General features: G+C 34.7%; 1 protein-coding gene across 2 annotated transcripts in view; it reads right to left on the bottom strand.

Moving 5' to 3' along the window:
* tyw1 (tRNA-yW synthesizing protein 1 homolog (S. cerevisiae)) overlaps positions 1 to 26,005 on the bottom strand; it is a 124,036-nt gene that overhangs the window by 64,995 nt on the left and 33,036 nt on the right. Inside the window, exons 8-11 of one of the 2 annotated variants that reach the window (XM_056473438.1) lie at positions 24,803 to 24,926; positions 13,155 to 13,207; positions 12,899 to 13,017; positions 5,810 to 5,919 (exon numbers count right to left, since the gene is read on the bottom strand). In XM_056473438.1, the coding sequence (XP_056329413.1) occupies positions 5,810 to 5,919; positions 12,899 to 13,017; positions 13,155 to 13,207; positions 24,803 to 24,926 (406 nt within the window). The remainder of the gene's footprint in view (positions 1 to 5,809; positions 5,920 to 12,898; positions 13,018 to 13,154; positions 13,208 to 24,802; positions 24,927 to 26,005) is intronic. The other variant, XM_056473439.1, reaches the window with a different exon arrangement.

The raw sequence follows: 26,005 nt of genomic DNA, 5'->3' as shown, positions 1-26,005 counted from the left end.
CTAGCATCAAGTAAACTAATATGTACTGTTATTAAAGCGACAACAAAAGAATTCAGTAGTTATTAGAAATTAAATATTTAAAATATCTTGAAAAATGTATTGAAAAAAAATCTTTCAATTTCATAACTATTTTTAAAAGAATTAATGGTGGCTAAAAGGGTGATCTTTTCATACTTTTCATAAATGGCTGACTGAAATGGTTGCTGCTCTTGAGCTTGAAAGAGTTTGTTTTGCTAAGGCAGATGCTTCTAAAAATCGGGGACCTCTTCCTTGCATATCTTTTTAAAAGTTGAAAGTAGGGCACTTATGATTCATGGACAATCTACTTTTACTTTTCCACTCCATTTTCAATGTTTTGAGTTTGATCAAGTAAAACTTATTGTGTGTATATTATTTACTCTGTATAGTGCATGTTTGGACGGACTGGTGCTTGTTTTTTTATTATTTTGTATTATTATTACTTTGGTTTTTTTCTTGTTTTTTTGTTTAGTTTTTTATTAATTTACTCATTTATTTTTGTATTTTTTCCTTATAATTTGTGTAAAAAGTATGATGGATTGTATAAATGTTTTTGTTCTGTTTTGTATACTTTCAAAAAACGGTTTTAAATAAAATAAAATAAAAATAAAAAGAATTTTACAGGAGGGCCTTCAACTATGAACAACCACAAAATAAGTCTCAAAAGTTATACAACACAGGTTTAAAATACAAATGGATGTGCATTTAATTGTGAATTAAATTATACTGGTTAAAAAAAGATGATGTGCTAACTTTTACTAAATCTTTTTTGAGAAAAACAGACGTTTGATTCATACTGAAGTATAAAATTGACAGAACAACTTCAATTCATTCATTCATTCATTCAAGTAAACTATATTAATGCACATATATAGATAACAGTGAATGAGGATATGGCAGTGATTTTGAACACATCTATACTGTATTTAGTTTATTATTGAAATGATTAGTTCAAAAATAAATTCATTCAAAAATGAAACTGTATCTTCAATTTGTTTAAAACAGATTTATACAGTATATAGTAGTTCACAGATTACATTGGTCCAAAGTGAAACTAGGAAAATTTAAACTAAATATAGAGCCTAATGGGCTATATGCACAGCTAGTGTTTTTCAGCCAATGATGAACTTCCGGTGAGAGCTTTATGTGACTATTTTCAACTTCATAAGGTTCCTTTTACAGCATCAATGTTGTAATGTAATTCAAATATAATCAGTTAAATAGACTTAAGCATCCATTTGTTGGTAAAGTGTGAAAAGAGATGAAAGACCGTTTAAATGCAGGCACCATCATTAGCAGCAGGCGAGCACAGAAATTCCATTAAAAATACTGAGGTAAAATTCATTTCCATATTTTAAAGAGGTGGTGTGGAAAAATATAATTTAATGCAGTGCTTCTTGTTTGGTCTGAGACCCACTTTATATCGTATCTCAGCCAGGCAGGGAAGATTGCTGTTTTTTTTAAAGTAATCAGATTTAAACGCAGCGATTTTGTATGGGATGACAATTCACCGGAAGCCATGGGGGTGGCTGACTGAAATTAAAAGTCTGTGTGCATATACCCTAGTGACCGATGTAACATTGAGACACATCTCATATGTTTTGGTCTTGTTCAAAACTAAAGGACTTCTGGCAGCTAATATTTAAATTTCTCTCTTAAGCATTAAATACTTAATAACTCCTTTCTAATAACTGATTTCTTTTATCTTTGCCATGATGACAATAAATAATATTTTACTAAATATTTTTCCAGACACTTCTATACAGCTTAAAGTGACATTTAAAGGTTTAACTAGGTTAATAAGGTTAACTAGGTAGGTTATGGTAATTAGGCAAGTTATTGTACAATTATGGTACGTTCTGTAGACAATCAAAAAAAAAAATTGCTTAAAGGGGCTAATAATTTTGTCCCTAAAATAGTTTTTAAAAAATTAAAAACTGCTTTTATTCTAGCCGAAATAAAACGAATAAAGCTTTCTCCAGAAGAAAAAATATTATCAGACATACCGTGACATACAGACATACTAAACATAATTTAGGAAATATTCAAAAAAGAAAAAAAAAAATTCAAAGGGGGCTAATAATTCTGACTTCAACTGAGATATATATATATATATATATATATATATATATATATATATATATATATATGCAAGTCTTTAGATCGGGTGTAGTTTAGTGTGCACTGAAGATATCGGGTTTCATTTTCATGATTTATTTCTGTCGCCTAGTTTAGACGTTAGACATAAGGATTGTTTGGATTTCTTTGATTTGGCTAACACTCATTGTTTTCGTTTAAAGAGAATATAGTAAATGTTTATTTGTTTTTTCCATTATTATTATTGTTACATCTTTTGTTTAAACCAATGAGTTAAAAAATGCTTAAATTCAGAATTGATTCCTGCCTCATCCTTGATCTGTTGCACACATTACATTTGTCTCCCGTAAATGTTACAGCAACCCTTTTAAATATTATAAACCTGTAACATTCATTTTTAACTGTTTCCTTTCTTTTTGTTTTCTTTTCTACATATACAAGGACAATATCTTTTACTTAATATTATTATTTATTTGTATTTATTTTATTGTTATTCATATATTTTTATAGAATCTGAATGTATATGTGTGAGACAGATTTTGTTCGTTTGTTGTATAAAAAAGTAAATGTGAAAGGCCATTTTTACTGCATGTTTCATATTTAACATGTTCAATCTGAGAAAAAGAAAATGAAACTGTGTGCTCACAGAGAGACAAATATTCTGCTCTGGCTTTATTTTGAACATTTTTCTTTACAGAAAGCGAGTGGCATACTTTTGATGTCAGCTTGACCACTAATAAAACAATTACGCTATTACCATGGACACAATTCACACACAGAAAAAACCTACAAACAATTATTAAAATCCAATTATTAAGATCCAAATTCTCTGCTCATCCAAAATGATGAAACAAATATTCTTCTTGACTTGTGAACAGTGTGTAGAGAAGGATCTGCATAACTACAGAATCTAAACAAAAAACTCAATAGCTGTTTCCCAAATAAAAGTCTCATTGAGCCTTCCTTTCAATCTGATCTCGGCCCGTCAAACCGATCCAGCCCAAAAAAAAAAAACTGCATCTCCTTAACGTTGCTGAAAGCTGATGGATCCAGCACTGATCTGATGCAGCAGATGCTGAAGAAAGTGACAGGGTGCAAATGAATAAATTAGACCCAGTCGAACTGCACTTAGAGCCTGTCCTGTAACTGCCTTCCACAAACCGTAGTGACAGCTAAATATACCCCGGTGTCTGGTAGACAATCTCTGAAAGCGGAGGGGTGTTCGCAGACTAGAGACGTCAACACACTGTTATGTCACACCATGTCTGAACAGCTTCCAACTGGATTTGTGCCTCTGAGGAAAAGGGATTTAAAAATGTTTGGCTATATTTATACCCCACGAGACAAACAAAGCAAAAAGTTATTTCTGTACAATTACAGTGTGAAGGTGTATTAACGGCACGTGTGGTTGTTCTGCTGGGTTTTACTTTTTTTTTTTTTTTTTTTGGCACAACAAGATTTCCACAGCAGACTCCTGTTTTATTTGAACACCGGTAACAAACACAGACCAGAAAAACTGGCCTCATTGATTCACATTAAACTACAGTAGGTGTATAAAGCATACTATTTAGTAGTTATGAGTTTAATAATTAATAACAAAATAAAATGTTAAAAAAATGCAAAGCAATGATTAATAATGAATGATTTAATAAATAAATGAATTGCCATAATTCTTTCAAACAAAAACTATTAATTAGAGGGAAAATGCCTCTCAATGTCTTCCCTTCCCCACACACACTAATTTAATAATCAATATTATTAATGTGGCCATTGCCTAATTCTATTCCTTCTATCGGTTTACATTCTTTTGTTTCCTTTGTATTGTCTTTGTTGCTTTTTATCTTCCTTTTTTTCTTGTATGTGTGTATATGTCATTATTACTGGTAGTAGTTCATGGCATTCTGCTAATCTATGCATTTTATTTTAGAAAATTGTACTTGCATACAACAGAATTAAACATAAATTTTCTTGAGTGATCGTGTGTGTGTGTGTGTGTGTGTGTCTAGAAGCAATGTAAAAGCTATACAATATGTTTGTGTCAATAGTTAATTTCTTATATTTGCATGTTTAGAGGAAAACTCTGCATGTAAATAAGTGACCAGTTTCCATCTCATTGAGTAGGGGCGTAACTAACTGGGGGGGGGTGGGGTGGTTGGTTGGGCTGCATTAGACCTGGTGACTGATTTTGGTTCCTCTTGTTCCTTTCATTTAGGCTATTTATTCCTGTTATTTATTATTACTTTGGCAGTAATATACTTTTTTATAGTAATAATAATATGCACAGTTTCGTTATTACTAATTTTATTAATTACGGTTATGCAATGATACCGTTTACATAAATGCAGACGGATCATGACTTCACTGCCACTTCGAGAGGTTTAAATTATATTTCATTCTCCTTATTTCTTTTTGTTTTATTTCAAATAATATAATAGTTTAAATGTAAAGGTAAAAATAAAGATTTATGTTAGGCTATCATAAGTGGGGGGAGGGGGGGTTCGTGAAATTGTCCAGCATTTGTAAAAAAAAAAAATAAAATAAAAAAATAATAAAAAGAGCTACCATAAACCAGTAGGCCTACCCATCATTTTATTTATTTATTTAGCCTATCTATCTTAATAACTTGATTTCAGGTTACATTTTCATTTTTGAAAAGCTACAAGTCAAAATAAAATCGATATGCTATTTAGTATTTAGAATTTTTAGCTGTTAAAATGGGCCTACAATATAATATCTGGTGTCATCTTTAACCCAAAAGGCATTTTTAGGTTCCTTTTTTAACTGCTGCTGCATAATGGGAGGTTTCTTTTCACAACTGTTAAATGCAACTTAATAGATTTCAAAATGAAAGCAAACATCCAAAAGGGTTGTGCGATTTGTCAATTTTATAGCTTAGATTTAATAATATTAATACTAGTGAATATAATAAAATGTAATATTAATTATAGTGTAGACTACTGTGGGACTTTGCAGTGTCCAACTAAACATTTTTATTAGGCAACTCTAATATTAACTTTAGAGCTTAAGAGTATTTAAAGAAATAGTAAACCAAAACAGGCTGCTCGCCTTCATGTAATCCACTAGTCCATTTTCTCCCATGTGAGTTTAGAGTGCACCTCCACCGCCGTGTGCGTGTTTATACCCTGACACGGGGATCAGATCTCTGAACTATTTCTTTAATTTCACAATTATCATAATTTAATAGCTTTTTTTAGAATATCAAATATCTAAATGTGTGTTCTGAAGGTTGGAATGATGGGAGTGTTAGTTATTAATGACAGAAATATTTTCAGTTTTGAGTGAACTTATCCTTTATGAAAGCTGAGGGGGCACAAATTATTTCTAAGAGGGTAAAGTGAAATGTGGAAGTGCGCTTCTGATTAAGTTACCTATGGGAGAAATGACTTGGAATAATAAATGGCAGAAAAAAGGTCAAACAACTTGCTCTACAAACAAGTGGGTTCATGACTATATACAAATAGAATAATATAATTAGAAAATATCAGTTTGCAACACCAAGCAGCATAACGAGGGATTTTTAACATCTAAAAATCATTGGAGGTGAATGAAACCGGAAGTTTCGAGCCAAATTCCAAAAGCTGTGCCCACTCGTATGTGAAAATCCAATCCAATAAAAGTTTAATTTTAATTTCAGGAGAGGTGATTTGAAGGTAATGGACAGTGATTCTCTTACCTCTGAACTGGCGAATCATGTTCCTGTGGTTCTCCATGGCCTCTTCAATAATCTTCTCGGCCGGGTCCATTTTCCAGCGCCACTCAGTACCCACTGGGTTGGTGTGGTGTCTGTGAATCAGAATGAGAGAGGACAGCTCCTGTCAGAACAACACCTGCACCCCACCAGACACACATTAGCATCCCGCAACCCTTTCAACAGCTCTCACATCACACCAAAGGGCACAAATGCCAGGCACTGTGGCTTTACTTCCGTCCCCTGCCACAAATAGCAACTAGAGATGAGAAAACGCTGGATGTGATGCCATACCACTCCACTTTTCTAAGGGTACAGACAAATCCTATTATGAGGATGTGCAAAAACTACATTCTCAAAATAGATTCATCAGTGATTCATCAGTAGTCTCTAGCACATGTTTTTTTTTTTGTTAGTTTTTAGTTGCAAGACTATTTAAAACAGCTGAGAATCAGAAACAGGTTTCAGACTCACGTGTTTCAAAACGTTTGTTTTTTAGGACTACAGTATCTCCAGCAGAAAAAAAATATCCAAGGACGTCATTTTAAATTGTAAATAAATCTGTGCTTTTAAAACAAATGAAGACAGCAGAATTCAACGATTCATTTGAATTATTTAGCCTGACATGTTTACTATTCCTAAATATTACAAATGTTTCAAAAGATAAGATGTATTGTGTTCAAAAAAGAAAAAGATTTAGTTTTTACCCTGACATTTAAAAAAGAATATATTTTAGAGCAGTAATCACAATACCGTGATACTGTGAAACCGTGGTATTTTTATCCAAGGTTATCATACAGTCAGAATCTTTTACCGGCCCATGCCTAGCTTGTGAACCAATCCTATGAATCTGGTATTTGGTACAAAATCTAAGCTAATAACAATAATAATAATCTGTATATGGTGCAGAAGCGCTCCAGGTGTCCCAAGTTTGAATCTCGGCCTAGCCCCATCTCTCTCCTATTTCACTACCTACTGTCCTGTCAAATAAAGGCAAAAAATGCCAAATATAAAACTTTTAATAATTATAATAATAATAGTAATAATGATCTGAAATCGAAGTAATTTAAAGTAAATAAGTAAACAAATGTAAATTATTTCATGTTAACCTCACTAATCTGACTTAATCCTACCTTACGGTCGTGCTTCAGAAAACAATTTTACTGTAAAAAAAACATTATTAAAATGTTTACAATAGTTTTAAAAAAATAGATAAAGTAATATGCAAATATCCTTACTAATCAGGTCTGTATCACCCATTTATTTCCAAAGCATGCAAATAAAATATCTGGCAATAAAAACACCTGTATTTATTTTTTGAAAACCTAAAACAAACTTCGGTATGTTTGGGGAGCCAAAACATGTCTCATTAAAATTATTTTGAATTCTAAAAAAATTTATTCTAACATTTTAGAAATATTTACAAATAAATATGATTAAAATAAATTTTTTTTTTAATTTTTTTATGATTTTATTTTTTTGATAGTTTGCATACGTATAAAATTATTTTGAATAAACCTATAACTAAACAAATATGTAAGAATACATACACATATACATGCATGTAAAAATAAATTATTTTGGAAACCAATACATGTCCATTGTAAAACCTTACTAAAAAGCAAAGTTGTAGACCATAGATCTTAAACTCAATTCCTGGAGGGCCACAGCTCTGCACAGTTTTCCTTTAACCCTAATCAAACACAGCTGATCCAACTAATCAAGGTGTCTAAAAGAGTCTTGAACACCTTGATTAATTGCATAAGTTGTGTTTGATTAGGGTTGAAGCAAAACTGTGCAGAGCTGCAGCCGTCCAGGAATTGAGTTTGAGACCTATTATATAGACAGTGATAATGACAATAAAATAGCAAGTCCTGATGAAGCAAAATTAAACACCCATTTTTCAAGTTGAGTGAATGAAGAGCCAGTGTTTGAGATTAGTTTAAGAGCTTTTCCCCTAATGCCTTTACTCAGTTTCAGGTGATGCTGCCTAAAATAACAAACCCATCCACATGAAGAGGCCTCTTCAGAATCATCATTTCCAGTGCCACTTTAACCAAATTACTCCTCTTATGCAAAGTTCAATATTTCCATCACTTCCTGAAAGAGGACGACTGAATGCCTTTTGCATTTTAAAACATCCTTACCACATTTATTTGCATTATGTCATTAACTCTGCAGCATTTGAGGATTTGCACAGCTTGTGGCAATGAAATAAATGAAAAATGTAATTATCAAAACTTTGAGTCACAGCAGCGCAAGACAAAAAAAACACAACCCACAACACCGACAAATAGATCCGATACGCCGCTCATAAAAATAGAGTTTACTGACAGTCTCAAGACGCCGATTTTTCTGCATAATGTTCCAAAACGCCTCAAAATCAGCTGATTCAATGAGAATCTTGGATGAAAAATGACAGATTTTCTCAACAGCATGAACAAAGTCTCTAAGACGTGCTCAATCTGTTGTGTTAATCTGACAGTGCTGCTCAAACTACATACAGAAGTTTAATTGTGTGCATTGAAAGCGCTCCCAGTCTGTCCTGTCCAAATGCTTTAGTATATGACAGTGTCCCACTGGTTTATTGGTTGATGTGTATGTCATGCTTACAGTGATGTTCTTAAAGGAACACTCCACTTTTTTTTGGAAATGGGCTCATTTTACAACTCATCTCTAAACAAGTTGAGTTTTACCATTTTTGAATCCATTAGATCTCCAGATCTGGCGAGACCATTTTAGCTTAGCTTAGCATAAATCATTGAAGTAGATTAGACCATTAGCAACTCATTTAAAAAAAAAATTAAAGAGTTTTGATCATTTTTCTAATTAAAGCTTGAAACTTCTGCAGTTACATCATGTACTACACTCTCAGAAACAAAGGTACAGGAGCTGTCACTGGGGCAGTACCTTTTCAAAAGGTACTTTCTAGGTACATTTTGGCATGAATATGCACCATTAAGGTACCACTGTGGACCTTTTGGGTACAGATATGTATAATTTGAAAAGGTACTGCCCCAGTGGCAGCTCCTGTACCTTTATTTCTGAGAGTGTAAGACTGATGGAAAATATGAAGTTGCTATTGTCCGATGCAGATGCTAGGCCGATACAGATAATGGTAAGATGCTACTGGTCTGATTCAATGATTTATTCTAAGCTGGAGCGTTTTAAAGCTGCGATTTATCAGCGGATCGTTTTTATGTCAGCTTATAGACAAACCAGCTGATCAACGTGACTTTGAAACGCTCCAGAATCCCTGTATCTGTGGTTACACTCAATAACACTCAATAAACAGCAGATTGACCTTCACGGCCAATGACAGTCATTTCTGTTGAGCACGTGAACACAATGGCAAATAAACGCCGTTTAAGAAGGTGCTCCATAGCACTTAAATGTTTGCAGGAAATTAACGTTTTTAAAATTCCAGTAGCGATTGGTATCGAATTCTAATCTCGTGACAACCCTACTAAAAAGTGGTCATAAATTAATATTTTCTCAATTCAAATGAATAGCGGCTTAGACCTGGAAACAGTATTTTATACATCACCAATTAACAAGTGGATATGTTTAACAATTTGGTTTCTCTTGCAATATTGACAGTATATAAAAAACTAATTAATAACGGTAACATTTTAGCATCCAGCTCTAAATGCAAATTATACGCTACCGGCACTTAAACCGCCAAAAACATTTTAAAACAAAGCAAAAAAATATTAATACCTTTAGTTTTAATACCTTTTATTTTAATACCTTGAATTACTGCACAGTGCAACAAACTGAACATTAATTACATTACAAACTTGGTAAATCGTTAACACCAATTCAAAGCTAAAAAGAGACTTGCGTGTTCTTTTGATTGCTAAATTAAAACGCATCTCTTTAAAGATTAAGCAAAAAATCTTCTTTGATGCTCTCCTGGATAAAAGCCATATCTTAAATGGCCTGAGGGTGTGTACATTAACAGCACATTTTCATTTCTGAGGTGAACCATCTCCTTAAATCAAGTCTATCTCGGTGATCTCTCAGATGTGCTGGACTGAAGGGTCAATCGCGGTGCAAATCATCCAGGTCTGCTCCTCAGAGGAGAAACGCTGATGCTCTTCGACAGCTCTTTCTTCCCCCTCACATAAAACCTGGCAGGAATATTGAATGCTACCTTCTTTCCACAAGTGTCACTATGAATCAGAACTGATGTACCTTTGCACCTCCGATTCACTCAGATGGCCCAGGCAGGCATCTCTCACAAGCAATGCAGGTTGACGTTATGAATTAAAGTTTGACTGTTGAATATTTAACCTATTTTTATTATATATAAAATGGACAAGTTGTCCATTGGACTTTTGGATCTGGATTTTTTTTTCTTCTTTTTGTTTTCATATGTTCTACAGACTTTCATAATCTATTGTTGAACATATACATGTATGAGTGTATATAAGTATATGTACAGTTAAAGTCAGAATTATTAGCCCACCTTTGAATTTCTTTTTAAAATATTTTCCAAATTATGTTTACAGAGCAAGGAAATTTTCATAGTATGTCAGATAATATTTTTTCTTCTGAACTCCAGATGCACCTGATGACGGTTACCCTGATGAAGCCAGTTTCTTGCCGAAACGCATAAGTTTTAAGGATTAGCCATATAAATAAAGGATTTCTTTATATTTTTTCCACATTTTTCAAGTTCCTTGGACTGATTTTTGCTGTTTATCCATTGGACTTTTTACACCAAACCTTATAAAAACAATGAATAATTTTAGTTTTTTCATTAGAAAAAAATCATTGAAAATTATATACAAAACTTAGTTTTGTCTTGCAAAAATACAGTGTACTGACTGAAAAATACAGCAAATATTGTATTATTGTTGTCACGATACTGGAATTCGAGACCAATAAATACTGACATTTTAAAAACATCTGTTTTGTGTTGACATGGTCTACAGAAATGATTTTGATTGGCCATGAAGGTCATCGGTTCATCGAACTCACTGCTGTTTACTGAGTGTAACCAAAGATACAGGGACACTGAAGCATTTCAACATCACGCTGATCGGCTGGTTTGTCTATAAGCTAACATACGAGCTATCTGCTGATGAATCGTGGCTTTAAAACGCTTCAGTGTCCCTGTATCTGTGGTGACGTGAATGTGCACGTGAACACAATGGCAAATCAGTGATGTTTAAGAATTCCAGTATTGTGACAACACTATTGTAAAGCAATAAATTGTAATGTAGAAAACATGATTAGAATCACAAAATCCAGTTACGAAAACAGAATAAGCTGTACAATGCATTTCTATGACAGCAATAAAGGCCTAATATTCTAATACAGTGGAATATATCTCTCACAGTAGTAGCAGTAATAATAGTGATTTAAAAAAATAAAAGCATCATTTAAATGTAAACCGTAATGTGAATTTTGAGAAGAAAATGCATTTAAAAGATTTTCTAAAAATCCTATTGTTAAACACATAAAATTGTATTATTGTAAATGTCACTCAAATGTCATTCTATTACTACAACTGAATTTGAACCATTTAAATGTGGAAAACAAAAAAAAATTACAGAAAATTTAAAATAGAAACAATATATCATAAATACAAAAGTTATATCATAAAACCCTTTACACATGCATACTGATAGGTCCCATTCAATCTGCTTCAAACCACATCAACTACATGGATGGGAGTAACAGAGATGCTGACACAGTGCTTCCCACACAGACTTTTCTTGGGCGGGCCGCCCAGGTATATTAAAGGCCACCCAAGTATATTTGGTGCCATTTTTCATTGATATTTTGTTATTATCATCCTTTTAAACTTTTTTTTTTTTATTTTATTTTAAGCCTGATTTACTTTCACTTGGCTTCGCAGCTGTCAGCATGTGCATGCGCAAGACAGAGAGAAACATTAGATAATAATTCTTTGATCTAAACGACTCAGATAAACTTTTATATTTACTCGGAGAGGATGAAATGACATCTAAACTGGCTGCAAAATGTTTGTATACCATTAGTAATGGTCAATTAGCTCATTTGCCTCATTTAAATAACCGACTACTTACTCTTGTAATTATTATACTTTTTAGAGATTTTTAGTCCATAGATGTTTTTACTCCTTTATGTCGTTTATTTCTCATTTGCTGTATTTGTTTTTTAATTGATGTTGATATATTACATATTTTACACATACCTAACATGCTTTGGCAATACTATACAAAATGCCAGCAGCAGATTTCACCTGTCAGTGGGTGCACATGGCTGCTGAATAAAAAGAAAGTAAAACAAACAGCGGATTTCTTTTTTTTATTTCAACAGTCTTTAAAAAAAATTCAACCCATAGAAAAGAAACAGTGTAAAATAAAAATATTGTTAAAAATCACTTTTTTGTTGCATATAGTTAACCATGCTTTGGGTAAAAGGTGTGTTTCAATCCACCTAACACCGTAAGTATATTTCAAGTCTGTGGGAAGCACTGCTCACATTTTAAAGTTAGGGCTAAGTATTATAAAATATAATTTTAATTAATCAAGAATGAATCATTAATAAATTTAAAATAAAAACATTCATTTGCTTAAAAGTACCAGTAAACAGGCTTAAAAATTATGCTAAATATTTAATTTTTTAATTAATCCCGCATTTTCTTGCCTATTCATATAATCCTAATTTAAAAGAATACCATTTTCCACAGAAATACAACTAAAACTGAGCAGCCTATAGTAGATTATATGACTTATGAACAGTTATGTGACACTGAAGACTCAAGTAAACTAAATAAATTACATTTCAAAATATATTCATGTAGAAAACTCTCATTTTGAATTGTATTAATATTTTACTATAAATTTATAAACTAGTCTTGGCGCAAATTAGACCCTGCTCAAAAACATACAAGAAAAATATTTGGAACGTAATTATTCCAAACATTTGAACAGCTGTGTTTGAGTGTGTGTGTTTGGAATAATTATCTTATTACATATTTATATATATTTTGTTATATTATTATATTACATTACATTATATTATAAATGCTATTTATTTTTATTTATAAAAAAATTAAAATAAAAAACCCTCTCCTACCTCCAGCAGAAAACACATTTGTTAGCGCAGGCCAGACTCGGCGTGGTCTCCATACATCGGTGCGATTCAATCCCATAGAAGGTGTGTTTATAGCAGCCTCCTCTCCCTCTCAGCATTGACTAATAAAAGAGAGCCAGCATTTGTTTCGTTTATACAAAGAAAAAAAACGCTCCAGTCTGGAAACACTGTGTGCCACTTTTAAAAAGAGACTTGCTAAATAGCCTTGACAATAAATCGATTGGAGGAAACGACCTACCTTAGTCCAACGACACAGCTTCACCCCAGAGTGACTCCCTATTAGTTTGTACCCTACGGAGCACAAACAAAACATTTATGTAGAGGTTACAAAGTTTTCAGAGTATTAATAAAGTAGCATAATCTCAAAAGACACAACCTGCTTTGAGATAAAATTCTAAATGCATTGATTCAATAGGATAAAATGCTAGAATGTCAAACGAGAAATGCCAGCAGCTATTATATTATTAACTAACAACCAATCTTTGCATTCTGAACAGGGAAAGGTCACTCAAATAGCTGAAAAATTAATTTCTTTTTTTTTAGTAGCCCTCATGGGAAATTATTATTCTTTATCAAATATGTTCCAAGTGATGTTTAACAGAGCAATGAAATTTTCAGTATTTAATATAATACTTTTTTCTTGTGGAAAGAGTCATATTTCTTTTATTTTGGCTGCAATAAAAACACTTTTTTAAAACAATTTTAAGGTCAATATTATTAGTTATCTAAAGTTTATTTTTTCCAATCGGCTAAAACCACTGTTGTCCAATAACTTGCCTGTTTAACATAACCAAGTTTTTAAAATGCACTTCAGGCCGAGTAGTAGTTTCTTGCAAAATGAGTAAAAATTTTATGCACTGCCCTCATGGACAAAATAAATTAGTTATTATAAATTAGTTATTAAACCTATTATGTTTAAATAGATGTCGAAAAAAAAATTCTGTGTCAAACAGCACTTGGAAACATATTTTTTAAATAATTAAGTTCACAGGAGGGCTAATATGCCACTGTTTCAGGAAGGGAAAAGGAGCGAGGATTCAAGTGCAGTAAATAATATGGTTTTAATATAAAAAATAAAATATCAACAGGACAAGGAGATAAACGACAATGAACTTGCATAGGACAGCAGACATGAGGAGAATATAAGAAGAAATAATTAACAAACAAACAGGTGAACAAAATAAACTAATAATGGGTTAACAGGGAGGATGGGACTAGAGGGACATAACAAAAGAAAACACCACAAGCCATGTGCTCACGTAAAACGGGACTAGAACACGCAGCCAATGAGAGAACTCATTAACTACGTGTTCACATAAAACTCGACACTAAAGCACACAGCCACAATGTAAACACAGAGCCACATGCTTAGACAACACCAACATAAACAGGCGCAAGTCACGAGCACACGATAAATGAAAATACCTTACTGTGCGTTCACACATGCAACGTGCATGTTTCATCTCAGAGTAAACTGAAACCAACTAGACTGAGATGCTGAGAATGAAACAGCACGCTGCTAACAGAAACACAAGCACTAGGACCAGACCACGTGCGCCCGCATCAAGCGGTAACGCACAGACCAAGCGCAGTCAAGACGGCGCTCATACAAAAAGACACATAATGACAGAAAATAAGTGCTCGACCCGAGAAACCTTGAGCTGAGCACAACATACAAGCATTGGTGTAAAGTAACTAATACTTAAATTACTGTAATTGAGTAAGTTTTCTCAGAAATTGTAATTTACTGAGTAGTTTTATAAATGTGTACTTTTACTTCCCCTCAAGTACATTTGTAGTGCAGTATCAGTACTTTTACTCCACTACTTCAACCTGCAGTCACTTTATTTATTCCTGTCTATGGGGATTAGAAAAATCAGTCCTGTGATTCCTGTCCAATCAAATCACACACAGAAGGTAAATTGCATAATGATGAACTACCTGAAGACATGGGAGATTTATAACAGCAGCAAGCTGTTTGGAAGCATTAAAAGTGTCCAAAAAGATGTCCAAAATCTTTACATGCATTGACCCAGACACTGTTTAGATGCATGTCACTGATGAGAAAATGACGGATGTTTAAAGTATGATGACCAAATGGTCTTAAACACCCAGCAGGCACAAGACGTCAACAAGACGCCACATCGACGTTGTACCCCAACATCATGGGGGCGTTGTATTTTGCTTGGAAATGAAAATTGGGTTGGCGTCAGAACTCAACGTCAGGTCGATTTCAATGTCCAAACTCCAACCTAAAACCAACCAAATATCTCTCACTGTCTCACGATGTTACAGCTTAGCGTTGTGTGAACGTTATCACTATGATGTCTATCAGGTGTTGGATTTTGGTTGCCATACCTGACGAATAAATGTCAGTATTTGACGTCAATATGATGTTGGCTGGCTTAAGATGTTGGCTCGACGTTGAATTTTGGTAACTTTCTAACACAGCCTAAAATCAACCAAATATCAATGTCATTTGATGTCATTATTGGACATCAAAGTTATGTTGTCCTTAGACGCTGGCTAGACATTACATTTTTTGGCCACCTGACATCACAACCTAAATCTAACCTAATATTAACGTTTTGTGATGTTGTGTGCCTGATGGGCAATAACTAGATGCACTACAGAATGTTACGTTTACACACACATGCACAAATTACATGTAAATGCATCAGCTTTTTACAGCGTAATACTACTCACTACCCTTGAGTACTTTAGAAAGGGCTACTTTTTACTCATACTTTGAGTAATATTTAAAACAGATACTTTTACTCTGCTTGCACTACATTTTTAAGCAAGTAATGGTACTTTTACTTGAGTATGATTTTTTTGTACAGGTTCCACCACTGCATACAAGACAGCACTAGTGTCTGGACTCTGCCACCAAAACAAGAATTAACAAGACCGGAGTGGCAGAATCCTGACATAATTACTTTGATTTCAACTGTAAAGAAGGGTTTAATTAAAATTAAAAAGCGAATAAGAATAACTATTTTACTGCTATAAATTTCTAATCATTTCATGTACTTTTTTTTCCAACCAAAGAAATTGATTTCATGATTAAAATGGATTTTAATATTACTAATAAACATATATGTGGGGCGACACAGTGGCTATGTAGTTAGCAATGTCGCCTCACAGCCGAAAGGTCGCTGGTTTGATTCCCAGCTGGGTCAGTTGGCATCACTGTGTGGAGTTTGCGAATTCTCCCTGTGTTGGTGTGGGTTTCCCCCACAGTCTAATGATATGCGCTATAGGTGAACTGAATAAACTAAATTGGCCATAGTGTGTGAATGTGTGTGAATAAGAGAGTGTATAAGTGTTTCCCAGTACTGGGTTGCAGCTGGAAGGGTATCCGCTGTTTAAAACATATGCTGTATAAGCTGGTGGTTTATTCCGCTGTGGCGACCGTTAATGAATAAAGGCACTAAGCAGAAGGAAAATGAATGAATGAACGAATGAATATGTATGCTACAAACAAATGTATGCAAAGTGAAATCTGTCATTGAAAAAATATATATAATGTGTAAAAATTAGGAGTGGGAAAGTGCTCGTATTAATTTATACAAAATGTTATTCAGCGGTTTGAGGTTATTATCATTACATTAAAAATATTTACAAATGTCTTCACTGTCAACATGAATTGCCATGTCTAACTATGTGTTAGCATGTTGCCCACACATATATAATATGTTTTATCAGACGGCTAACGACAGAGTGTTTACAGTGTTTCCATCATATAAGATTGGTAAGGTTTTCCCAAGCAAAATGTTAAAATATGCTAACTATATAGGAAATTATGTTCAAATTATATTAGCAACATTTTGCTAAGATGAATTACCATGTTGTATCATGTCTGGGCATGTTGCTTTTTAAATATAATTACCCACGTTTAACATGTTAGCATGTGGCCAGCAAAAACCTTATCATCCCTTTGATTGAAAATTTTAAAATGATCTCTATATCCCTAATATTCTTATGAAACTTTTTATTTTAATATGAAACCACTGGTGAATTACTACAATGGCAATCCATTGACCAAAAAAAGTGTCATATTTAGTGTCACAGAAAGAGTGCAGATAAGATAAAACTATTTTAAAAAAGCCTGAATAAGAAAGAAATTGTGCATTTATGATGTACACCATGTACTAGAACAAATATTTCCATTTTACAGTCTACTCAGGACCTTAAACAGCTAGTGGGAAGAAATGGAGGAAATTTTCCCACTAAGCCCTTCGATACATCTAATAGACTGGAAGGCCAAATGTGCTTAAGTCCGAGCATTCAAAATTCTGCCTTTAAGTCCAGAGCCTCTTTCTTCCACAACTGCGCTGTTTCCCCTTGGAGAATTCCACTGCATTTAGACTTTAATCCACATGTGAGGGCCTTCACTGGGGCAGCCATCACTCCCACAGCAGCCTTAAGAAAACAGCAGGATATAAAGCAATCTCTATGTGCTGAAAGAGTTGTTTGAGCTCAAATCACAGATAAACGAGACTTCCTCAGTCTTTGAGGACAGCTAAACCTCTCCTGGCTCTGAAGAGCTTGAAATAGTTTACAAAAAATTAAACGATCATCATTTATAAGACATACAGAGGCCTGTTGAAAAAAAATAATAATAATTGAGCATGAGAGAAATTTCTGGGTTGAAAAAACCACTAGTCCAAGCTGGTTAACATCAAGTTAAGCGGTTTCATGGAGCTTGATAGACTTTCTCTCTTAACTATATGAGTTTAAGATTCACTCTGGACCACATGCAGCTGAAACAGCCAATCACACAACACACAAGTTTGATTTATTGATGTAGGTTGTCATTTTAAAAGCTTTATATGTTAAAACTAATTTATATATAAATATATCATATAATAATCAAATAAAATAGTATTTGTAGTAATAGTAAAATATGATTTTAGCATATTATATGAATACATTCTTAACAACAAATGACTTTGATTTTAATAGTGTAAAAGACTTTAATTTAAAGCAAAAAAAATTGCATAGAGACTGGGAGTAGCTTTATGGACCCTTTTCACATTTATATGCATCTCAGCAGTGGAAGTTGTCATAGTTGGGTAAACTTGGAGTGCAGAAAATGGGAGAGTATCACAAATACATTTCAGTACTCCTATTTGCTAAAATAATAAAAGAAAAACAAGCACGCAAATGAAAGATAAGACGAGCGTTTGGTATGGTGTCTACGTCTATGGTGATGTCTCTGGTCACATAATCTTCCATTTTTATTATTGGTAATTTCACATAACTTCATATAAGATGGAAATAGTGCTTTGTTCATGAATTATTAAATGTAATATTTGATTTCTTTTTCCATTCAAGATCAATTTCCAACTAACATCAACTCAATTTATCAAGAATTATTCTTTCTTTTTCTCTTCCACAATATCTTCCTACTGGCATTTAAACGGTAAGAAAAGCTCCTACTAATGATCCCAGTCCCATGTTCATTAGCTAAACTCCTCATCAAATACATGTTCTTGTTCTCTATATCTGTAAATAGCTTGCTGAGGCTGAGGAGTGTTTTTATTGCGGATAAAACTAGAAGAGCTTACAACCGTGAAAGCGGAGAAGTGCTTCATGCAATGCATATAGTGTCAAAGCAGCTAGTGTCAAGATGCATCTGTGTTGAAGTCACAAACTCATGCTGGTCTTGTTGCAATTAGTTCAATGATAAATCAGTTCAGTTCGATACAAATGTCATTGTTGAAGGATGTGAATCTTAGTGGGACAGCTCTACAGCTTTACCCTTCAACAAATCCTGTGGACAAATTGGTGATTACTTGTAACAACATATCCATGAAGACAAGCTCTGTCTGTTCTAAATTAGTTTGATCTATCAAGGTTAACCAGGTGTAAACAAAGACACAGGGCACTGGATATGCAGCGTTTCCTCAACTTTAGCTTCCTTGAGAGACAGCATGACCCTGACAGGAACAAAAACATTTAGAATATTTATGATAAACAGATCCAAAACTTCTCTGCTGAGAGATGATTTTATCTTCATTACCTCAAGCTTTAATTTTAGGATGTTATTTTTTTGAGAAATTTCAAGGGTTTAAAAAAAGAAGTCAATGACTAGGACCAAGAACACTTGCTCTCCTCTTCTGCTAGCTGGTGTGTTTTTCTTTTGCTCTTATTTAAAGGAAGTTTTGTTAAATCATCACTAATAATGCCAAAGAGAATCATTTCAGTTTTTCATTAAAAGACCACAAAATAACAGCGAGTGTCAGTCCCACAGGAAATGAGTGTTATATAATCTCACATCATAACCTTCTCCAGACTGCAGGCAAGATCAGCTAAATTATACACATTTGTTTGAGAGTTCTCTGTTCACAACTACACTTGCAGAAGCAAACCACCAGGAGGTCACAGTCACTACATATAATAGGGTGACTCTTACAAAGAAATGTACGTTATATTTCCCTACCTAAATATGAGAATTATGAAAAGAAAATAACACATACTACCACATAATATCATAAAACCCCTCCTCTTTTTGTCACATTGCATGCTGTCTTTCAGAATGACAAGCAGACAGTGGATTTACTCTCTGATAATCCCATAACTATTTTCACATTATGGCTGTTAATTTTCCTTTTTTAAATTCATAATAAATTTGACATATCCACTTTATATTAAGGGTCGTACTGACGCTTAAATGACATTGTAAAAAGCAATTAGTTGACTACATAAGAAAATTAACATTAACCTATTTATCTCCTGGATGGGATCTGTTAATAAATAAACTGTTTTATATCATTTAACATACCTTGTGCCTCTTCTGTGTGGCGCTGAATAAATCATCTGAAAATCCTGCAATTTGTGTTGAGACAACGCAAGACTCAACATGTCTCATGCAGTTGTCGCTTAGTAACACACAGAAAAAAATCTGTGTCTCTCCTTTTCAAAATAAAAGTCCTATATACATAGTAAGTAAAAAAATAACTAAATGATCATTGTTGTCTCACTAGGAAATGTTGCGATTTATTAAACACAGCCTAGTGATCTCTTCCTGATGACACAGCTGCTCGTAAGGTCTGGATGTAAAAACCTGACCTAAAGTACATACAAATTATGAGGGTGTGCCCTGTGAGTCACGCAACAGTCCGTTTAGTGTTCTGATTGGCCTTTTGTCTGAATTTTACATGAGAACAAAGAAGCAATGGTGTCTGTGGCTCACGGTATGGCCATTCTATATACTGATCTCTTATGATTCGATGATGCCCATGTATACACAGATTTCCTTTTTAGGGCATCTTTCAGTTAATAAACTTTGTGCACAATTTTCAAAATTAACCAAACAGTTCAAAGCCTTTCGCTGAAAAGTAGCACATTTGGACAGACAATGTTTTTGTACAACAGCAGCAACATTTGTTATTTCCAGTATTTAATGGCCACACTAGCTATGTTTCCATCCAAAAATGCGAATGAACTTTATCACAAAACTGGATTATCGCATAAAAGACGTGCGAATAAAGCAGCGTTTCCATCCAACGAGTCAAAGCGAACAAATCGTCACTTCCTGATTAACTGGCGCCAAATATCAACAGTAATAACTACTAATTTATAATACGATAACAGTAATACTTAATACAAAATGCGCATAAAAATAGGTGGATGGAAACATACAGTAGCTAGTGTCTATTCTGACTGTTCCTATAAGAGCATTCACTTGTCATGTCATATTTACATTCAAAGATTCTTTTCAGATCTTTGAATTAAGCTATGAACATCTGTCTGTCAGCATATTTTAAGTCATTACCCTAAAAATACAATCTTTCTTGTAATATGGACTATTATTGTGAAGGTTACTAGACTGTCCGTGAAGATGTGCACCTTTCACAGTACCTCAGAAGAGCAGAGTTATCAACTCAATGAAAATGTTGTTTTCAAAAGTTTGAACGTCATGTGAAAAACCCCAAGATACAACAAGAACTCCTCCACCTGGGGACGACAAGTCACTTTTTTCCACAGTCAGCAGCAATCCAGCCCGGAGCATGCTCAACAGGACAGAATCATCCTCAAATAGGAGAGAGGAAAACCTGTGTTCCCCGAACCAGACCCTCTCCCCCGCCTCCAAGGCTGCATCTAGAAATTCTGAAAATAATGAACAGAACCAGTGACAAAGGGCAGCCCTGTTGGGAGTGCAACATGCACCAGGAACGAGTTTGACTTATTGCTGGAAATGCTCCGTTCATACAAAGACCAGACAGAAATTAACAGAACTTCTCTTACTCCAAACTCCAAGAGCATTTCTCATAGAATACCCAGAGGGACATGATCGTATGACTTCTCCAATCCTACAAAGCATAGATGAAACTTCAGACTGACTGGTTGATCAGTGCAGCAATGGTATGGTCAATATACTGGTCTGTTGTGGTAAAGAACTGTGCTGAAAAGCAAAGATCTCGAATCACAAGGCAATCTACGTTCCTACTCTCACCAATGGTCAGAAGATTTGCGTCTGAATCAAAAGGACAAGATCTCAGATACAAGCAGCCTTTGCAGGTGGCAGGGCACACTCTTAGAGATGGGGTGAGGAGCTCTGTCACTTGAGAGGAACTTGGAGCCGATGCTCCTCCACATCAAGAGAAATCAGTTGGGGTTGGTTTCAGATGCCTTCTGGATGCCCTGGAGGAATTATGTCTCTCAGCTTGGAACTCAGCTTATGTCTCTCAGCTTGGAGCCTGGGAACACCTTGGGATCCCACCAGAGGAGCTGTTAGAAGTGTCTGGAAGAGGGAATTGAAGATTCTCTCCTGAGACTAATGTCCCTGCAATCCGGCCCCGGATAAGCAGTAGAGGGAGGGAAAATGGACGGATGAACGGATGGACAATATGTCTGAAGTACAGTTATGTTTTTGCTATCAGAGAGTTGTGTTTGTAGGCAGAATGTTGCTAGGCAACAGCTACAGGCAGGCATATTATAAAGCAAGTAGCAGACACTAATGCATGTGGTCAGTTTGGTCACTCAGTGTAGAAAGACTCTTTTAATAAAATAATGTTAGAATAAAATATACACACATACAGGAAAAGTCAGCATATTATTTTAATAAAGTTCTTATATTACAATCAAACTGAGTGCCTCTATACTTGAAGAGGTAATGGACCACAAATGAAAGTTGGCCTTTGAACACTGTGTTGAGAAAACTACTGTTCTACACTGGTATGGACAAATTCTCTTCATAACACACTGCATTAACAATAATCCCAAGACAATATCCAATCAGCACATGCTTCATTTTTGAAGATCTGTTTATTGGAATTTTGCTATATCTAGCATGTTAAACTAACAACATACTCAGTGCCGCAAGCACAGTGGACACTGATTGGTAGCACACATAACCTTAGCGGAAATGTGAGAGTGGCCAGCCTCCGGTGTGCAGTGCGGCTGAAGGCAGGCTGTGCTAATGAAAGGTGTGGAGCGAGAAGCTCAAGGGAACTCCGGCAGCAGGAGAGGAGTAATTGGGCTTTGCTGCATCATTAAGCTCCGTTAGGCACAGTCACACCATCAGAGGCTCCATCAGAAACCAGACGACGGGGTGAAATTTGTAGCGCACAATAAGAGAAAACTCGCAGCTCCACAGCCAGTTTATTAATAACAAGTATGAGAGGCCGCTTACGGAAAGCAAAAACTGTCAAAAGTGTGAGAAATGAACATAATTCAAACCAGGTTTAATATCATGATTGTGACACTCTGCCAGCTCCAAAGACCTAATTACCATCAGGACCTTGGTATCCGGTTTTTTGAGAGATGAAAAAAAAAAAAATCTCAGACGTATTCAATTAAAGCAGCTGGGAGAGCAGGAAACAACTGTCCATCATCGGGGAAATGGGACATAACAGTAATCAGTGAGTTGCTTGTGTAGCCCGTGCATTTCGACTGATGTAGAAGCTTATTTAAAGCTAGACGTCAAACACTGCAGAGCTCATTTTAAACACAGAGAAATGAGATTTTACGTGTGGTGCAGCACAATTACTATTACTCATACTTTATGTTATGAACCACACATTTAATTTTTTTTTTAACTTTTAGAATAAAGTAGTTTCTCAAAGGTTTTTATTTTAATTTGATTTAAAAAAAGATTTTTTATATTAAAATTCACAATATTGTTGCTAAATATTATTTAAATGTTTGTATTTTATTATATTTTTTCAGACTTGACACACACACAGTCTTCAGTGTCACATGAAACATATCCCATTGCCACTGTTGAAATCAGTGCTACTTAATATTTTGTTTGTGAAAACTGACATGATTTCATAATACTATATCAAATCATTTGATAAGTTTTGCGAGTTATTGTAAATGATTTTGGATCAATTTGTCTCTTTTTATTATGAAAATATTATTTTTCTTTAACAAAAATACTTTCAAAATCATTTTAACCAAAGTTTGAAAGCGTTTAATGTATTACATAAATGACTTATCTTATCATGACTTATCTTTCGCACCCACAATGAATATTGATGCACACAGATATATTCTGATCTGCTCAGATCTATAAATATTCAGATTTATATTCTGATCTTATAATCTGATTGGCTGATAGCTGTGCGATATTTAGCAATAACAGCACCATTCAGCCTCTTCACCCTTGTGTATTACTCCGCCCACACAGTGTGACAGTAGATCAATAAACTAACTACAGTTTGACAAATATTGCAGCTCTTGGACAACATGATGTACTTTTGAGGCTTTTTTAGACGAGAATATACTTGTTTAGACTGCAACTATGCAGTTTATTTATAAGTATAATACCTATTTTAAAATATTTATAATTTCGGAGATTACTATTTTTCCATTACAGGAGATTTTTAGCCATCAGTCTGTCCTTAGAGAGATTTATTTTCGTATTTCAAACCACAGCTGATCAATAACCTAAAATAAAAAATCATTATAGTTCTAAAATAAATCCTTATAGAACAGGTAAGTGACATTGTACGGCAATCTCTCTCTTTTGTATGCTGTAGTGCTGTATTAATACCATAGTAATCTGGTGGTGTTTGCTTTGCTTTGGCTTTTTCGGGGATAATTATTGTGATATCCCGATTGCAACAGAGAAATACTGGGAAACCTGTGTAGACTGATGGCATTTCATGCTGTTCAGCCTTATCACCTTAAAATGTGAGCAAACTCACCTGTTTTGTCATCACTGTAGATATTAAGCTGGAGAACCATTCAAATACTAGCTCTAAAGTGACGTTTGTGAATTAGTTACGGTTTCTGCTGTTCTGATGTCAGCTGCAGATGTGAATGAGTGGCGGAAGAAAGTAGTTCCTTGTACAAAAGGATTTTTTAAATAGTCTGTGTTTGATTTTCTTTTTAATGCACACGATTATGCTGTCAAACCGTTGTAAAACGCAATATCACACTCATAGCAGTGCGATATGGCTATATATTGTCACTGGCAGGACACTAAGTCACTCAGCCTGCGGCCTCAAGTCAACGCACACCTCCCACCAGTGCCGATATACAGCCATATCGCACTGCTACTTATGTGATATTGCTCATATAGTATACAGTATACACACACACACTGTATTATATATCGTAGCATTGTTTACAAATAGTTGTAATTGAATCTGCAGTGTAAAACTCCAATAAAATGTAGAAAGTTTATTTCTTACTATTGTATTGTATACGTTAGGTTTCCAGTTATTATATTCTCGAAACATCTCTGCATAAACAGCATACAAACATAGTTGCATTTCACACAAGTATGGAATGTACAAGTGCATTCAATTTTATGTGGGAAAAAGAAAACTATGTATTTGTGCAGATGTAAAATGGCTTTCATTTCTGCCATAGATATCTTAGTTCTGCGTGAGTGATTGACCGAGGCGGGTGAAGGCCGTGCTGTACCTTGTTTAGTCAGCGAGTCTCTCAAGGCCGGAGTGATCATCTCTCTGCGCTCCTCACACTCGCTCTTACTCTCTCCATTCCGCTTCACCCTCTGGGAGTCCTCTTCATCTGCCTCCATTCTCTGCTGCACACACACAGGAAAAAGAAAAAAAAAACACACACAAAACCTGTCACATAAAAAAAAACATGTTCATTCATTCATACATACAACCTAGTCATGGTTACAAAACCTGTGCGTCAGAGGAAGCAAAGCAGGCTAAACCGTATTAAATATTAATGTAAACATGATCAGATAACTGATGACAAAAGGTTTTAATTTGCTCAGTTTGGTTAAAGGTGTAGAAGGTGATCTGCCACAATACTAATCGGTTAGCATAAATCTCAGAAACACAGTCCCTCCCCTGCCATCCAAAGCCAGGCCTCCTGAAACACGAGTGAGCACACCTTAAAGATGACAGGAGAACCCTCTCTCATGTGTTAAGCCAAAGCGACTAGTGCTTGGGCCGACGGTATGCAGGAATTACACTTATTACTAAGCCATACTTACATGCTCTTTCAGACCGAATATTCAGAGTAGCGGTAAACAATATAGGGAGCGAGTCACAGGCTGTCATTGTTAAAAAATTAACCAATGTGATGTGACTATAAAACCAACTTGACCTCAGTAAAGCAGGCTAGGCGGAATAGCGCTATTTACTTGTGTTTTGTTGTTAAACTAAATAAAATCTACATTATCGATGCTGTTAAAGGTCCCTTACGAAACTGAAAATAGTCACATCAAGCTTTCGCCAGAAAATTTCAGTGGCTGAACAACACTTCTGTGCATCTAGCCCATTTATAACTACTACATCAGCTTTGTGTGACTAAAATAGTTTTAAAACCATGGCCTCATCCTTCCTCCAGCGTGCAAAAGTAACTCCAATATGGATTCAGGTTTTAAAAGTTTTGATTAAGCATGTTTTTACCTCTCTCTCTCTCTCTCTCTCATGAACGCGCAGTGCTTGCACGCACAAACGGCGGATCTGCGTATAAACAGGTGCGTAGCAGTTCAAATCTGCATTTGCTGACAGACAATTTGAGCTACTTATCAGAAATATGGGAAATGTCGGCCCGACAATATTTAATTGGATCAACATTTCTAGTTTTATGCCTTACCCAGAAAATAAAATTACATTTAGATCGTTTACTTTAATCATTATTATT

Source organism: Danio aesculapii, chromosome 15 (assembly GCF_903798145.1).
Source record: "Danio aesculapii chromosome 15, fDanAes4.1, whole genome shotgun sequence".
Classification (NCBI taxonomy): domain Eukaryota; kingdom Metazoa; phylum Chordata; class Actinopteri; order Cypriniformes; family Danionidae; genus Danio; species Danio aesculapii.
The sequence above is the reverse complement of the archived record's forward strand: the minus strand, read 5'-3'. Positions and strand labels throughout refer to the sequence as shown.